The sequence below is a fragment of the Phoxinus phoxinus genome, assembly GCF_949152265.1.
Source record: "Phoxinus phoxinus genome assembly, chromosome: 25".
Lineage (NCBI taxonomy): Eukaryota > Metazoa > Chordata > Actinopteri > Cypriniformes > Leuciscidae > Phoxinus > Phoxinus phoxinus.
In genome coordinates, this window is record NC_136900.1 from 17168461 (window position 1) to 17186903 (window position 18443).

Consider the following 18443-nt stretch of genomic DNA (forward strand, 5'->3'; position numbering starts at 1 on the left):
CTGAGAATATCGCGCCAAGAACGTTTTGCAATCATGCCGTGCTGAACCAAGCTCAAGTGGAAATATAACTGGACCTGTTCCCTACCGTTCTTAGAACCGTTCGGCCCGACGGTGGAAAACCGGCTTAGGTAATAATAGCTACAGTAGTTCCTGTCCACTTCGTCAGACAAAATTAGCTTTTTCAAATAAATTAATATTACTTATTATTTACATGATGCCTATCTACCAAACTTCATTTTAGAAAAGTGCAATTGGTGCAACAATGTTATCATTATAAACATCTGCTGCTTTTATAACACTCTACTTATCATTAAATCAAAACTGTAATAACTATATTAGCGTAAACTTGAAGTAAGGCTATAAAGAATTTCTAATTCCAGATAATAAAATACATCAGAGTATTGTTATATATATATATATATATATATATATATATATATATATATATATATATATATATATATAAACCAAACGTCTGTGTAATGATTCAGCATTTTCTTCGCCAAACAACACGCAAAAGGCACACGAGGGTTACCCTCACTGTCTGCTCTCACAACAACCATGAAATCTATTTAATTCTATTTATTAGTCTCTCTATAACAAATGTCTCTATTGCTACATTTTGATATATAGTGTCATTTCCACCGCCAGTTTTCTTTTAAACCAGTTAAACCTAAAGTGCTTGTGGGTCAGGGAATCTCAGTTTGGGGAGCTGGTCAAGTATATCAGCTTTACACAAAAAAAACATTCAGAACGTTACAAGTCTGGATCCTCCACCACATTAAAATATAAAACAGATCAAGTTGATCCTAAAGGGGCCGCATTTAAATTTGAATCATACTTTGATGATTTTATATAAAAGTATCATAACAAAATTAGACCATCATGTAATTAACAATGAAGGTAACCACAATGCCAAATAAACACAACTGTTGTTCTTTCTATAACCTGTCATATTTTCATATCAGAGCCTATTCAACCAAGATTTGTAATTTCAGTGAATTGGTCGTTTGTAAAGATGCCATCTACTTTGCCTTACTCTTAAAAGCATGTATAAGCATGTACAGTCTTCACTACTATCAAATTATTGAGATAAAACTATTTTGGATTGCATGTTTGAATAAAGAATGATCCATCTCTTGTCAACTAAAGGACACAAATCTTGGATTATGGTTGACTTTTTTTTTATTTATTTTTATCACCATTTGAAAGAACTGAGATTTGGCACAAAACCTCTTTGGATTAGCAATTTAGAGTACAGTTATTTCTTTATTCACTCTATATGCTGGTATGTGATCTCATGGAGAGACTGTGTCTAGCCTCATTGTAATAGTAGCTCACAAGACAAAACTGTTTTGAGTCTGTTCTTGAAGTTATTTGCTCTAAGGCCATGTGACCTTATGTTTAGAGTATTTTTCCCCAGGCAACTGTGTCTATATGTGGCTAAGATTGATGATAAATTATGTGGAACATGAATCAGATGGGGCATTAACCAACTTACAGAGGGCATTTTTTGTGCTTTCGAAATTCGAATTCCAGGCAGGACAAAATCTTGGTCTCTTTAAGTTGTGTTAAAGAATAAAAGTAAACTCAATTTGCAATGCAACTTCAGCCTACGTTGAACATTATATTACTATTTCATAGCAGCTAGCTAGTGAACATTCAGTTTTCTGCCAAAGCCTCGCAGAAGCAATCAAAAATGTACAATAGATTCAGGACCAAAGCTTACATTAAAGTCCTTTGACAGCACTAGGATTTTGTTGCATTTTGAGGATTAGAATATTAACAATAAATATTAGCGGATGGAAGGCTGTGGGTGGAGTAACTCATCTAAACCTAAAAGATTAGAAATGAATGAGGAATGAATGGCAAGCTTTAAAAAGAAAAACAATTCAAAATTCTATTTTGCAGGCAGGGAAAGATTCATCTTGCATGACCACTGTGCTGCTGCTGGCCAAGACCATTATATTCAGGTCCTGCTGTTTCTCATGGGTCTGCTGATACCAGTCCCGAGTTACCTCTGTGTCATGTGTAGGGATTAAAGTGACCTAAATGAGAAGAAGATTGTCATTGTCAGATTAACTATAAAAGATGGTGGTTCTGCTTGCAAGTAAGACCTTATTTCAAACATTTTGAGCGACCTCCGCTCCTAAAATATAAATACATGCAATGTAATTTCATGCATAAAATCCGATTTTTACTGTGAGACAAAAAAAACTTTTATATTGTCATTGTGCTATAACTTTTTTCTTCTTCACAAAACTAAATAGATTTTTTTCTATAATTAATTACTAATTCTAGTAATTAATTACTAATTCTAGTAATTAAACTAATTTTTAACTAATAAACTAATAATTAAAAATTTAATTATAAGATAAATATAGAAATAAAAATATAGGATAAAATATTATATATATAAAATATTATATTCTAAAAAAAACTGTTTAGAAAACAGTAATAGAAAATAGTAATGTAATTTTTCAAACAAATCCTTACATTAAACATATTTAGTTAATATTTTGAGTGAACTTTAACTTTGACTATCCAAAAAAATACATTTAGTAAAAAAAATAGTTTTGAAAATCCTAATTTTTTTTGCGTATTGCCTAACAGCCCCTTGTGTCCCCAGATCCCAATTTAAAAACTTCTGTTTTGGAGTATTACTACAACAGACACACCAACTTTGTTCCATCATTTTTTGTTTTTTGTGTAAAGTCAAATGGTACCTGGAGATTAGTGCCCCATTGCGCTTTCCCTTCTAGGAGTGCATCTAGAACTGCACGACTGGGTTCACCACTGCCTGGATCATTTCCACTGACGACGTAGTATGCTGCTCGCACTCGCTTGAAGAACTCTTGATCAACATTTTTAGCACTGCAGTGGTTGGGAATGTAAGCTAGGTCGACATAGATGGGTGGTCCAGGTGGAGTCCCAGTGCTGGATTTCAGATTGGAGCCTAAGAAAATATAACATTGGTTATTTGATAATTGTCTGGCTTATACTGATATTTATTTTTATGTTATGTTCGATAACCAATAAATGGACAATATAAAATATATGTACTAGTTTGTCTAAATCATTTTAAAACAATGCATTAAAAACCTAAATAAAGTGAATTTAGGCATCACAACATAATGTACAGTATGAAAAACAATGAGCAAAGGTAATTTAAATTAAAAAAATACCAGCTAAATATTCTATTTCGACCGATAAATGTATAAAATCTAATGTATCCTGCATCCTGATAGTTGTACCTGCGTTACTCTTAACACCATTGACCAATCCTCTTCCTGGGTTGTATATGTCTCCCCTGGATCCCTGTGTCTCAGACATTTTGGACAAGCGAAAAGTCTTCTCTGAATCTTTTCTTTTAAGAGCATGAGGTGAGGAGTCTTTGGATGTCTGCTTCACAGGGGTAGTAGATCTCCTGCCTTTTGCATCTCCTTTACGTGACGGCGATGCAGATTTTCCCAGTGTCTTCCTCAAGCCTCTATTTGTTTTAAGGTCTTTCTTTACTGGTCGTTCTGTGTGGGTCTGGCCATTAAGAAGGGCCTCTGGGTCCACCATGCACACATCAGGGTGTGGTGGGTGAGGAAGAGGGTCTTTCACTGGCATGGGAGGGGGATCATGACTCCTCGGGGAGGAGGAATGATGGCTTCCTCCGCTGCTGCCAGCTGCAGACATTTTGTCTACTGGTAGATGTTCTGTATCTTCATCAGAATCAAGGTTTCCTTCTGCTGTAATTGATGGACATTCTTCAGTCTCTGGAGGAACATCTGAGTCAGACTGAGATGGGAGAGACTCGCTCAAAGATGTAGGAGGAGTTTCCTCCCCTGCTAGCATAATGCCGTGCCCTGTTGCCGTACTGCTCGGGATGCTGTGCGATCCCTCCTTGGTTTCCTCTTGGCGACTGTGGGGATGACAATGCTGCTGCTTGTGGGATCTCCTTTTGACAGAGTGCTGCTCACGCTCATCATCTCTTGAATGATCACTTCTGGCATCTTCCTCTTCTTCCTCCTCACTTGATAATCCATGTGGGCTTGGATTAATAAAGGACGGCGAGATATCTCCTTTACGGTGTTTGAAAAGCGAAGGTGAATGGGAGGATGTGGCCTCCATACCGAGATCAGAGGGTCGAGTGAATCCTTCATCTGACTTCTTGGAGACCTCAGGGTAACAAGCCTGTGCTCCTAATGGTGGAGTTGGTGGATGTTCTTTTGAATCATACTTCACTTTCTCCTCTTTGTCCCCCTCTTCCTCCTCTATACCTTCATAAACATCTTCCCCATAGCCAGGTGGAGCCTTTAGACATTCAACATCTTCATGCTGCATTGTGCACGCAACGGTACTATGCTGGCTGGACTCAACTGTATTTGTTTTTTTGCTGTCTTTTTCCATCATCTTTTCTACTATTAGCTCTTCATTCCCTTCATTTTTTCCCTTACATTCCTTTTCTACAAACCTTTTAGTTTGTTCCACCTCTTTCTTTACTTTTGACTCTTCAGGTTTCCCTTCACTTTCGCTCTTTTGCTCTGACTTCTTGCCACAATCTAGGATCTCTCCCATCTTTTCTGACCTCACTTCAACCTCCTTTTCAGAATGTATCTGTTCTTCCTCCATTGCTTTATGTTTTACTTCTTCTTTCTCATCTGTCTTACTCTTCTCTTCATATTCCATCTCGCTCACTTTTGCTTCTTTAATTTCAACCCTCTCCTGTACTTTCACAGCCAAGTCTTTAATTTCCTCAGGCTTCTCTGCCCCTTCTTGCTTCATATATTGTTCACTTAATGTGCTAGTACTGAGAGTCCCACAAGCTGTGACTGGCACCTTCTGAGAACTTGTAATTTCTGTTGGTCCATCTGTGGTTTGCAGATCAAATGAATGTAATGTTGTGGTTGAGGGTTTTACATTAGTATGTTGCTCTGGTAAAGACGCTGTGCTTAATTTTTCAGTATCTGAAGATCTTTCACACTCAATTCTGCATGGCAAGGTTCCTTCCTCAAAATTGCTTTTGTTATCCTCAGGCTCATCATCAGAGGATTTTTCTTGTGAGTGTTTGTCTGCATAGTCAGCCTTTGCCAAAGGTACAATGTCAAATGTGGAAGATGCCAACTCAGTTGGGTGAGTTGCATGCTCAGAAGTTGCTGATTCTGGCAGTTTTGAAGAATGTTTAGGATCAGAGCCTAGATCCCTGTCAGATTTAATGCTCGACATATCCTCCTCTGACTTTTCCTCTGCTGATGATGTTTGATCTTGAAGAAACGATTTGGATTCCTCCAGGGGACTTAGAGGAGAAAACCTGGCAAGACTGGATATTGACTCAGCTGTTGTTGTAGCAGGTGTCATTCGATCTGAGACTTCCATATATTCATCTTTTTTAAAACAAGGAAAATCCATAACGGGTGACTCCTCCTCTTTCAGGGATGAGTACTCAAATGATATACTGTCTCCATCTGACCTTAGTTGGACACTAGGAATATTAATCTGTGGTTCTAGCCCTTCTCCAAGGTGTTGACCAGTTGAATATGAGGCAGAGGTTGAAGAAGAGTAACTAAAAGATGAAGATGATGAGTAAGTTGTATCAGACATGGCTGCTTGAGCAACAGCTAGGGATTCAGACACTTCATACTTTTTATCAGAAGTTTTCCGTGGTTCATGTTTGTCATCACTGGATTTGGGTATGTCGGATGGGACTGAACTAGTATCTTCTTTCTTGGACTGTTCACGCTCCTTGCTGATTACATCATGATGTTCTCCATGTACTGATGATGGCTTTGCTGTGGGGGACATTTTTTCTGTGTATGAGTCACCAACCATGTCTACAACTTTTGCAGTTGCTCCAAAAGCTAAGGAACCAGTAGTGTCTTCTTGTTTTGTTTCGAGTGGTTTAGATGTAGTCGTGGTATCAAATGCTGCTTTAGACTCTTTCTCAGACATCTCTCTGGCACCCTTTTCAACATCCAAGTCACTAGCATTTTCCTCGTCCTCTTCCTCATCCTCATAGTCATCCTCTTCTTCTGCAAATATTTTTTGGCTTCTGACCAAGCATTCCTCTGTCTCTGCACTCACAATCGATGTCTTGCTGGAAAGAGAATCTGTTTTGCCAGTGCACTCAACTGCAAGAACATTGTCATCAACTTTCATAGACTGCCCTGAAGAACCAGGAGTGGCGGCGCTGGGATCTTCAGCCAATAACCTAGCAGGAAGCATGTATTTTTCAGGTGGTGAGTACCGACCAGAATAAAATGTGTCATCTTTGCTTTCAGCTGAATCCAGTTTGTTTTTATCTTTGTTACCATGACTTGATATTGGACTCTCCATTTTGTTCTCATCATAAGCAGATGTTGATGAAGTTGTTCGACTCTGAAGACTTTGATCTTCTGATGATGTGAGAGGGTCTTGTGGAGGGGAAGCTTCAGTCACGTGGGTTTTGGTCTTGTCCAAGTCCTCCGAATGAGACGTTGCCAATATTTCATCTGTTTTATGGTCTTTCTCTTGCGTATCAGGTTTTGAAAGGCAGGAAGTAGATGTACATGGTTCTTTATCCAACAATTTAACATGACTCTCATCATCTTTTCCTTGAGGAGGAAAATGTGTGACCTCTTTCTCCTTCTCCTTTTCTTCTCTCTCCAATTTCTCTGATTTGTCTTGCAAATCACTAGAGGCAAATGAGCTTGTACCTGCTACTGAAATGGCTTTGCTGTCATATTTAAAACTATTGTCAACAAAAAGTTCTGGTCTCTCTGGTCTCTCTTCTCTAACCAATTCTTCCTCTTGGTATCGCTCTTTATTGTCTTGCTCTGAGTAGGCACTGTGGCTGCTGTGAATACTTGAAGTCTGGTAATCAACCTTGCTAAAAGACACTGGCTCATCATCACTTTGTTCCTCTTCTGAACAAGTAGCTCCAAGCAACGAGGCCTGACTTTTTCTATTGTCATCTAAATCTCTATCCAGACTAGGGTACTGGTCCTCTTCCTCTCTTTCTCTCTTAGTGTCTTTTGAAATGGGCTTTTCATAAGGCTCATATTTAGAAGCTTCATAGCTTTCTTTTTCCACTTCATACATCATCTTGTCATCAGATTTTATTCTCTCAATATCTGTCTTTTCAGCACATTTCTCATCAGCACTGTCAGTCTTTTGAATATCAGAATGTGACTCTAACCCTGGAGAGGCAGCTTCTCGTTCTCCTTCCCTTTCCCTCTCATCCTCCTTCTGAAGTTTTGTGGCTTCCTTTTCAGAGATCAATGTTTGATGTTGACTATCCTCAACACTGCCTTGATTGTCAAAGCTAGGCAGTGTGATACTCATTGGTTTGCTCTCAATAAGAGTCTCTGTGACAGTCTTTTTACTTGTTTCTGCAGTAGGTGAAAGTGATGTTGTATCAACCTTGCACTCCTCCTCTAGTTTAGTTGATGTGCCACTTGAATCTTTAGTCAGCTCTTTCTCTTCTAAATGGGCCACAATTTCCTCTTTTTTCATACTTGTCTCAGGTGGTTGTGCAGAACTGCTTGCCTTTGGGTCCTCTAACTTCCATGGTTCCACTGATAATGGTCTTGAACCAGCACCTCCCAAACAAACAGCATCTCCTTCGTCCTCCTCGGTACTTTCATCTTCATCTGAAAATTTGGTTGGAAATGTAGTTTCAAAGGTTGACTTGATGTCTTTTGTTTTGTCTACAGTTGAGGTTTCTTCAATGCATTTTTCTTTATAGTCTAAGTTTAATTTGAATCCAATGTCAGATGAAAGAAATGTATCTGTTTCATGTAATGATGTGTCTTGTTTGATATCTTCTTTAGGTTCATCTTTCAATTCCAATTTCTCTTTACAGCTCAGATCTGAGGTCTCAAACATTTGTTCTGAAGATTTATCCAGAGATTTCCGTTTGGCTCCCAAGTCAATTTTTGTGTCTAATTCGTCGGACGCCAATTTTGACACATCTTCTTTCATGAATTGCTCCTCAGACTCTTTGCTAACCTTTGAATCAATTGTTTTATCTTCTATAATGGGAAGGTCTACAGTACCGTGTTCTGATTTTGAAACCACAGATTTAGATTCTGATGTAATCTGTTCTGTCTTTTCTTTTCCCACAGATATGGCCTCAAGTTTTTGTTTTGTGTCTGATGGTGCATCTGTCGCCATACTTGTTTGAGATACTTCAGCTACAGTATCTTCTGTGTGTTTTTCTTCATACTGTTGGTCCTTCTTAGCACCCATATCGGTACTATCAGATAGTGATGGATCCGTAGATATCTGAAGTTGAGTATGCTCCACATACTTATCTTTAGATTCAAATGGTTTTGATGATATGTCTTCAAACACGAATGGTTGTTCAGGTGTGACAAATATGCCTTTGCTTATTTCATCCTCTTTAGCTTGCAAAACTTCTTTCTCTGATTCTCTTATTGCCTGAGAGTCGCTCTTCAATACAGATTCAAAATCAGATTTAGAGATGGTAAGCTTATCTGCTTTTTCATAAGTCTGACATTCTGTAGGTTCTTCATCCATTTTGCGAGTTAGCTTCACAGCCTCTTTGTTTTTGCAATCCTGTTCATCTTTAGCAGACAAATCTAATTTCTCAGATTCAGACAGCAAGACTTGACCTTGGATCAATGCTGTTTCATCTTTAGATTCTTGGTCTAATATTAGTGAGGAATCCATTTTGTCTGAAATGGATATTTGTGTTTTGGATTTAGTGTCATCTACAGTTTTTTCCATATATTGGCTAGTTTGGTGCACATCATCTGTGTCCTGTGAAATGATGGTATGTGAAATTTGAGGCTCTTTTTCGGATGATACATCTGCTTTTTCTAAATGTTGTGTGGTTTGAGTTTCTTTCAATAGTTTCTCCTTCAAGTCTTCATCTTGTTTACTAGTAATTTCAGTCTCACTTTGAGTTGCCCCTAATATATGAAGATCCATCTCTTCCACAGACTTTCCTTTAGATTCTTGTTCATCTTTAGCAGACACCTCTGCATGCATCTCTATAGATTGAACATCTGGCTTCGAGAGGGAAATTTGCCCTTGTGTCACAGATTTGATTTCCTCTATAGTTTTATCCTTAGATTCTTCATGTTCTTTGGCAGCTGAAATCTTTTTCTCATATGTCAGCCCAGCCTCACTTTTACTTTCCACCTTTTCTTCATCTTTTAAGGCAACATCTGTTTTTTCACTTAACTGTTGTATTTGAGATTTGAGGCCATCCGTGTCTTCCTTAAACAGGGCTATACAGATGAATGAATCAGTTTCCTCTGAAGCCACATGTTCAGGTATAATATCAAGTGACTCAGATTTCTGTTCTGAGGTCTTTTCCGGTTTAGTTGTCATATATGTCTCTACAGTGTCCTGTGTCTCTGTATGAGATGTTGATGTTTCTGCTTTGATGTCTGGGCTTTCTAAAAACTGACCAGATGCACCAGTCAGATCTTTCTCTTTGGATTTTTTAACCAAGTTAGAAGAAATTTGGTCTTTCTCTGATTGAATTTCTTGTTTCTCCTGTTTCTCTATCTCCGACCTTTCCAGAACTGCTGGAGAACTCTTATCTTGAAACTCTTCTTCATTTGCATTTTTCTTATCAAAATCCTCTTTATATGGCAATGCTGCCTTTCCAGGTTCTGATATTACATCACCTTTATCTGTAACCTCTGCATACTTTAATAATGGGTCTTTCTCCTTATGCTTCTCTTCAGCATCATCTCTCTCACCATCCTTTTCTTTCTCCTTCTCTTCTTTGTCTGTGGATGATTTTAAATCAGAAGTTTCTTCAATGCCATGATCATCAGATAACTTGCTATCTTTATCCTCAAGAATTACAGCCTTACTGCTCTCTTTTAAGTCCTCTTGAACTTTGCCCTTCTTTTCAACACTTGGATCAGGCATTACCTTTGTATCACTAATTTCTTTTGATGGTAGAACTGATATACTTTCTTTTTTAGCTAAGAAGTCATCAACAAGTGGAGATGGTGCAGAGGTTGCTTCCTGGATTATCTTTTTTTCTTCCTCCTCTGCTCGAGGTATTTCCTTCTCATCTAAAATGTCAGGTTTTTGTTTCCCACTCTCCTTTTCAAATTTAATTTCAGTGGTGCTAAGTGGCACTCCTTGTTCTTGAAGGGTCTCTTTAAGGAGCATTTTATCTTTCCTTTCCACAGGTGACATTCTAAAGGGAGAGTGAGATGCACTAGGTGGTCCAGAATGTGTAGGACTAGCCATTTTCACAGTGCTGTCATCAGGGCTAATACACCGGTCTTCCACCTCTGGAAAAACACTAGATTCAGAAACAGGAAGCTTAGAAACACTGTGCGATGGGGAAGAGAGTATTGTTTGTACTTCAAAAGATGAATCCTCTCTTGGAGGTGACACTGATGTCTTCTCCATCTCAGGAGGTGAGAATTTTTCATCAGATGAACTATCAGGAACTAAAGGCACAGGACTTTTGGGTTTGTCCATTTCTTTCTCCTTGTGTTCAAGTTTATCAGGTGAGGCATATCCTTCTTGTAGCTTTCCAAGTGAAATGTCAACATTTGGTGTTTGATCTTCATATTCATCCTCCTCTTCATCATCGTAATGAGCAGCCAACTCAATTCCCTCGGTTTTACCTTCTAAGGGAAGTGGAGGAGATTCATCAGAGGGAGATGATTTGAAGCACTTGTCCTCCTCTAAGGAGGATGTTGGTGAGATGGTTCCAGCAGAATGTAGGTACTCTTTTTCTTGGGTGGCCTCAGTCTGAGTAACCGGTTGAACGGTGTCCAAGACTAGGGAGCTTTTTCCAGTGTCTTCAGTCTGAGGTGCTGTGACTGATGCCACTGACTGATCTTCTGCAACAGAAGTGGGTAAAGAAGACAGTTTGTCATACTCTGTTATGGATGTTGCTGAAGAAACATGTTCCTCTTCAGCTAATGGAGCTGCAAGTATGCTGGTATAGATGGAAATAGCTGGCTCCTGTGCACCCATGAATACTTTGCCTGTTCCGTTGCCCATTGCAGCTGCTTGTATTTCTCTCATTCCAGGGATGGCATCAAAGGAGCCTGGTTGGTCTGGGACAGAGACATCATAGCTACCAACCTCATATTGAAGGTGTGGTATCCTGTCCTCTGCTTCTTCGTGGATCTCCTCATCTGAGATGGTCTGCTCAGTCTCAGAGTAACCTGGTATGGTTTCATCCTGGATATATGATAAGTTTTCTGCTGCAGCAGCTCCTTGGGCTGTAGAGGTAATGCCAGCTGTGACACCTCCAACATTTGACAAGTATACATCCTCTTCTTCCTTGATTTTCTCAGCAGAGAGATCTTTTATTTCTTCATCTGCAATGGCATTCAAATCCTCTGCCTCCTCTAACTCAGCTTTTTCAATCACATCCTCTTCTTCAAGCTGCTCCTCTTCAACGTCAATCCTTTTTACCTCTGCTTGTTTTTGCTTCTCCATTTCTTCAACTTCATGTTTTCTGTCCACTCCCTCTAAGTCTTTGGATTCCTTTGCTCCCTCTTCGTCCTCTTCATCTCCTATTCCCATATCTTCCTCCTCCTCCTCATCTGTTTTCTTAACAGGCTTTATCTCAACCTCCTCCTCATCTTCATCTTCAATTGCAGCACCCTCATCTTCAAATTTCTCTAATTCTGATGTTTGGGGCTCATCCTGTTGTTCTTTCATTTCTTCGATTTCTGCTGATAGGGCTAATTCTTTCTCTGTAGTTTTCTGTTCCACAATATCGGTTTCTGTAACATGATCATGATCTTGTTCTCGTTCCTCGGCAGCATTTGAAGTTTTATCGTCTCTTTCTGGTAATCTGGAGACAGTAAGGGCACTTTTAGGGGCTTCAGAGTGATCTGTGACTTCAGTAGGTCTCATTTTATCAAAGTCTTTTGTTAAATCTTTAAGAGTAGATGGAGAAAATATAGCTTCTCCTGTCCCATTCTCCTGTTTCTCAAGCTTGATCTTCTCAGCCACTGGTTCTGCCTCAATCTCTGCACACTCTACCTTGGCAGTTGTAGGTTTGCTCTTTGTTGTTTTGGATTTACCTTGAGTTTTGGCCTTGTGGAGGGTCTTTCTGACCTCTGGTGTGAAAGGTTTCAGGTCAGGTTTAGTAATTTTCCTCAGCTCGGGTTTTGAAGTGTCCTTGGCTTTAAACTTTTTCTCATCTTTTTTCAAACCATCATCTTTTTTAATTTCACGTTTTTCTTTCTTAACTTCCCTCTTTTCTTTGTCTTTCTTTTCATCCATTTTGGACAACCTTTCCTTTGGGTGTTTTTTCAGTGATTTCTCTTTCAATAACTTTTTCTTTTCTGTCACTTCTGTTTTCGGTTTCAATGGCTTGGTGTGCTTCTTTTCTTCTTTTTTCTCTATCTTGTTCTCTTTGACAGAGTCACTCTTCGTTTCGACTATGGATGCATCCTCATGCTCGTCGGTTTCTTTCTTAGGCTTAGTTGGTGCGTGAGTCTTGGGAGATGATTTGAGACTTTCTTTGCTGTCAGTTCTTTGCTTCAGCTTTGTTTGTTTTACAGCTGAAGGTGAAACGGCAGAATTTATGTCTTTTTGTGTGGCTACTGGATACCGCAAGAAATCAAGGTGCTTCAACTTTTCAAGCCCTTCAAGGATTTTGTTCTGAGGTGCATTTCCAGGGAATAAAACCCTTACGATTTTCTCTGAGGGGTTGGCAGGAAGCCATACGACGAGAGCAGCAATAGATGTCAAATAAGGTACAGATATTTCTCCCTCTTTTCCATTGGGAAGCACTATCCCTGTCTTGGCCTTGCTGTTACCTGCCCACTTCTGCATGAGGAACTGCATTTCCTTACTGTCTTTCACAGGGTTCAGGACAAACATGTCCAACCTGCCCACACCCATCTTGTGAAAAAGTGTAATTGGCTCAATGGTATTACTAACCACTCGAAAAAGAGGCTCAGACTTAATTCCCAGCTTGTTGAGGTATTGCAATGTAAGAGAGGCTTCCTCAATACTTCGCTTAACTTTCAAATTTGATTCTGATGTGCGAAGCTTCTCAGGTACATTGAAGAATACGACTCCGATCTCTGGCGATATCAGGTTCTTCATCCAATCACTGTAGGTGGTTGAGCCTTGAGACTGCTCTTCCTCCTGCTCTGCAACCTTCCTTTGAAGGAGTCCATTGATCCCAGGAAGATTATCAGCACCAATATGGGTGAGAAGGATAGAATCAATACGATCTAAATGTCTGACAAGCTTCCAAAAGCATGACCTTCTCTCAGAGCCACCGTCAATCAGAATGTTAAAACCATTGACAGCAAAAAGCGCAGAATCCCCCCGTCCACCAGGAAAGATGTAGCAGCAAGGCTTTGAGAGCTTTAAGAATCCTCCAGAGGTTGGAGGCTCAAGAAGGTCAAATGGGGACGGTACATCCACAGTCTCAGATATATATTCGGTAAACTCAGTGACCCCCTCCATCTTAGGGAGTATGGGCTCTGGATTCAGCCTATAATTCAGCAACTCCCTAATGCGTTGCTGTTGTCCCAGAGAGTTCCAGCCTGCCTCACCGCGACAAGACACAGTCAGTGATCCCCGCTGTCCAGAGCTGGCTTTAACCAGCAAATTACTGACCTATATGTGGAAAACAAGTCAAAAATGAGTGAAGATATATTTTGTTTTATCAATTTGAATACAATTATATTATCTAAACTTACTCTAGGATCAGCAAACACGTGTGAGAAGGTTTGATGACTAAGCACTCCGGTTTGGAGAACCAGGTCACCTTGGTCAGAGCTCTGCCCACTCAGGACCAGTAGTTTATGCACAGCTGGGTCAGATACAAGACAATGGATCTAGGACATATTAAGAGACATAAAGGGCATTTAAAACACATTAGTGTATTAGAGTCAGTCTGTGTAGCAAGGTTGTGCTTAAACAAGGTTATTAAGTCCAAAATCAAACCAATTCATCAATCTTTATTAGAAACATACAGCACCTTGTCCAACAGAGACTTTCTTTAAATAACTTACCTCAGAGATAACAGTATCTTCAGATGGGTTTACTAATACAACCGTCTCAAGAACATCACTTTTGTGGTGCAGAGTCCTTTGTCCTGGAAGAAAGAAATGTATTTTTCTTATTTATATTCAGATATTAAGTTACACATTTCTATTGTGACTAGTCTCGATAGCTGCATTTCCACCATAGGAAATTTCCCCAGGAACTAGGGACATTGGGGTGCTACTCGGTGTGTTTCGACAGCAGGGACTATGGTCTGAATGAAGTTCGTGGAAAATTTTCCCCCACAGAAAGTCCCTGCTCGTGAGGTGGTACTTTTCTTTTCCTTTTTTTTAACAGAAACTTTCGGGGGTGGGATTTGGGTGCTGAACATGGTGATTGGTTGAGTTCACACAGCATTTTGGGTGGAGGTGTTCCTGAGACAAACTGTTCTAGGTAATTTCTGTGGAAAAGCGTCTTTTGAGCCTCTTAATGATTGAATGATTTATATAATCTAAAACAGATGCGGCATGGAGAGGTACACAGGTTAAAGGTCATCCTGTAAAGAAAGCTACTTAAGGAGGTAACTTTATATAGATAGATAGATAGATAGATAGATAGATAGATAGATAGATAGATAGATAGATAGATAGATAGATAGACAGACACAGCAGCCAGAGCTTAATCCTCCAAACGCATGTCCCGTAACAATGCATTGATTTGTTCATTTGAAAGTCAATGATAGCAGCCATATGATTGATTGATTAATGTTCATCCAAATGAATGTTCCCGGAAGGCATAGCTATCACTCAAATCAATCTTTATTGATTTAGAAAAGGACTCCAAGGTGTACAGCATAGCATGTATACAGCTGAAAGACAACCTTTAGTGCAATGCATTTCAAGGACAGTCCTGCAAGAGTCCTGTTAATGAGACATCATGGATGTTTGGATTACAGTCAGAAGTAAGGGGTTTAGGGTTTTAAGTGTATATTACGATAAGAGGATATCCATGTGAAGCTAATAGGGAGAAATCACAAATGCAACATTAGTCTTTACATCATCTGAAGAGTCCAGTCCAAACACATTTATCCTGTGTTTTCAGTTGTGTAAAGATGGTTATAAGAGCAGGATGTATGGAGGAATTAGAGGGATAATCAAAGAGCTGCTGAACGCAGCACGACTGGGGTTTGGACCAAGCTGGCCTAAGCCCAGTATTGCTTCAATGAGCCAGATGGTGTGGGATGCAAGTACAGAAGTGAAAGTACAACATATGTGAAGACTGGTGAGGCAGATCTCACCAGGACAAACTGAATGCAAATAATACAGGCTGAGGCTGCCATGGAAACGACAAACTAGTAGCTCCGACCCTGAATAAACAAGAAAGGGATGAAAGTCTCAGGCACTGCAATGCCTCCCCATTGGCACAATGCCCAAAGCAACATGGGTCTATTGGCTTTTTGTAATGAATACATTGCGTGTTGCCCTCTTTGTTGTTGTTTGATGAAAATCTTAGGAGGAGGCAGAACTCAGAGGATTAACAAATGTAGGTGATAAAAAAAATTACACTTTTTTGAACTCTTGACCATCAGAATTAGCTGAAATAATTAGAGCGATAAAAAGTTAAATTTCAATTTTAAATACAAAGAAATAAAATAATTATGGATGAATCTTTACAAACCTGCAATTATAAAGAATTTTAAATGTGTATATCTATTAAAAGTGAATTGTGTCAACTTTTAGGAGTAGGGCTTAAAAACCACAAAACTCCTTTGCCATTTTGAATAAACAGATGGTTTTGCAGAGCAGTGTGTTCAGCCAGCTTCCAGTTTCCACGACTCCCTTTAGCACTTTTCCACAGTCGTGAAAGAATGGGAAAGAATGTAGCATTAAGTCCAAGGCTAAGTTAAGGTATCCAGTGTATTCGAAAGTGTTGAAGTACAAGCATCTTCATAACTGCTGACTATTAATTAATGACTTAGGTTCGACTACAGAAAAAAATCTTATATTGCATTAGCATCATTTTTTAAGATCTCAGTGTAGAGATCCAGTCCTACCTCACCTGACCCGTTTGGTATAAATATCTGCTCATGAACTCTAAAAATTAGAGCACTCTGTTAAAATAAGCTCAAACAGTGCTGTGATAGAAGACAGACCAAGCATCCGCACTGCTCCAGATATTTTGCTCTAGATATGGTCACCCAAGAGATTGAGGCCTCTGGAAGTTTGGGAACAGAATCGCCTCATCCGAGCATCTAAAACAGTCACTCATGCCACCATCCTATGTGGTTTCGGGAGCATATAACCTTGTGAACGGCACGTCTTGCTGTGGTGCCCTGTATTAGTAATGCTAAATCTGTTTATCCCAGTGGAACAAGCCATTTAATTCCCATTTCATGTACAGATGAGACAGAGGTTAGCAATATTATGACATTTCTTTTTATTTAAAATATGACGAACATTCATGAAGCATAAAGCAAAAGCACCACAGGTGTTTGTTTTTATCCAACTAGCTTTTCACCACAGAGAAAATTAATGTTACTTTTAAAGGGCTTATGGTAATCCCATAAATCTGTCATCAATCCAGACTTAGTCCACACCACTGGTTGAGAGAAGTATGATGGGAGACTTAAAAGCACAGTGTGTAAATTTCGCCGCTAGAGGTAGTTTTTTCCACCACAGCCGATGGAAAACAAAACGGGACTCAGGCAGAAATCATGAATTGGTGGGCTAATGTTTTAAAGTGCTCCTATTATGCTGTTTCGAATATTACCTTTCATGTAATGTGTAATGTAGCTGTCTGTCAATGTACAGTAAACAATCTGCGAAGTTCTGATACGAAAGTGATGATAAATAAAGTTATCGTCTCTCAAAAGAAAGAATCGACTCTGAACAGCCAAAACGAGTAGCTAGTAATTCTAATCTAACTTACGTGACGGGTAGCCTACATGTCACTGGGTGGGTACATGAAACACATTTGCATAATGCCTGCCTATGGTCTTCATTGGTACCGCCCTCTGCTCTACAAAAGCAAATTCTCTTTAGCCGCGTTTCCACCGAAATTACCCGGAACAATTTGTCCCAGGAACTTTTTTCCCAGGAACTTTTTTTGCCCCAGACCGGTTGCTTTCTGCGTTTACACCGCGGTCCAAAGTACCGGGAAGATTATAAACTGCGCGCGACTGCTCCTCCCAGTCTGCGACGCACAGTAAACAGTTTTGAGCGCCACATTTATAATAAGTATGGAGGAGATTCAAACTGTGCTGTAGTTGTATTTGTGATGTATTGCGGACATTGAATGTAAGACGGGTGGGACGAACGCGCAGAAAATTTCCTGTTACACAAATACGCTTAATAAAGCCTGAACCTCGTCATCGTTCCAGCTGTTTTTTTTTTATTGTTTTTTTTATTTATTAAATTCCATATTTGCAGACAGACAACTCTTAATGCATGAAGCCACGAACCGCAATAGATTTTTAAAAATGCCGGTTAAAATAGAATGCTGCGTGAAGTCCTCCAGTCAAAATGCGGAGTGAACACAACCAATCAGCATGTTCAGCGCACAAGTCCCACCCCCGAAAGTTCCTGAACTTTGAAAAAGTACTACCTCGCGAGCAGGGACTTTCGGAGGGGGAAATATTTACCCGGAACTTCATTTAGACCCTGGTTCCTGCGGTGTAAACACACCGAGTACCACCCCAAAGTTCCTAGTTCCTGGGGAAAGTTCCCGCGGTGGAAACGGGGCTTTTGTTAACACTTTCAAAGGATGAGGATGTGAAGAGTCAGGTCATACAGGTCACTTTATCTGACGAATTAAAATTGTGGTGTAACGCAGCCCTGTTTTACTTGGTCAATATAATCATACTAAATACATTTGAGTGTGTTGAAAGTTAACACTACTCTGTCCGTTAGCTTAGTGGCTGGTATGAGACACTTGACACTGCAGTAAGCTAGATCGATATTCGAATTTCATATTAATAAAAACTGGATGACTTGTGTTCCTAAATGAAATGCAATTAATTTTAAAATATATTTTATGGTGGAGAAAATGTTATATTACTGTTACGGTACGTAAGGCATTGGTACGTTACTAGCAGTAAATCAAGAAATCGAGATTCAAACAATAAGACTAAATGTTATATAACAATGATTCGTTTTCTGTCAATAAAAAGTATCCAAACAGTTGCTCACCTGTCTAATAAAATGCATGTTAAAGCATATTATAACATATTAAAGCATATTTGGCGTTTCCTTGCTTTCTACGGATGATAAGACATCATTGACAGGTGAAGCAATGACATTGTCCGTTACACATTAGTAAAAATAGCTGATTTCTCTGGATTTAAACATTGTTGGAAACATTTGGGATAATGTAAGTACACAAGTCAACAAATATAAATATATATTTTCATCCAAAAATCTCACATATTGTGCCTTTAAAAAAACCATTAAAGTAATAATCAGAAATTATTATAAATTATAGTTCATATATCATTGTACATGATGAATGAT

General features: G+C 39.2%; 1 protein-coding gene across 1 annotated transcript in view; it reads right to left on the reverse strand.

Moving 5' to 3' along the window:
- Positions 1–960: 960 nt before the first annotated feature.
- map1ab (microtubule-associated protein 1Ab) overlaps positions 961–18443 on the reverse strand; it is a 35925-nt gene continuing 18442 nt past the window's right edge. Inside the window, exons 3-7 of the mRNA XM_079603318.1 lie at positions 13965–14047; positions 13650–13787; positions 3255–13566; positions 2727–2956; positions 961–2048 (exon numbers count right to left, since the gene is read on the reverse strand). Coding sequence (XP_079459444.1) covers positions 1893–2048; positions 2727–2956; positions 3255–13566; positions 13650–13787; positions 13965–14047 — 10919 coding nt within the window. The 3' untranslated portion in view covers positions 961–1892. The remainder of the gene's footprint in view (positions 2049–2726; positions 2957–3254; positions 13567–13649; positions 13788–13964; positions 14048–18443) is intronic.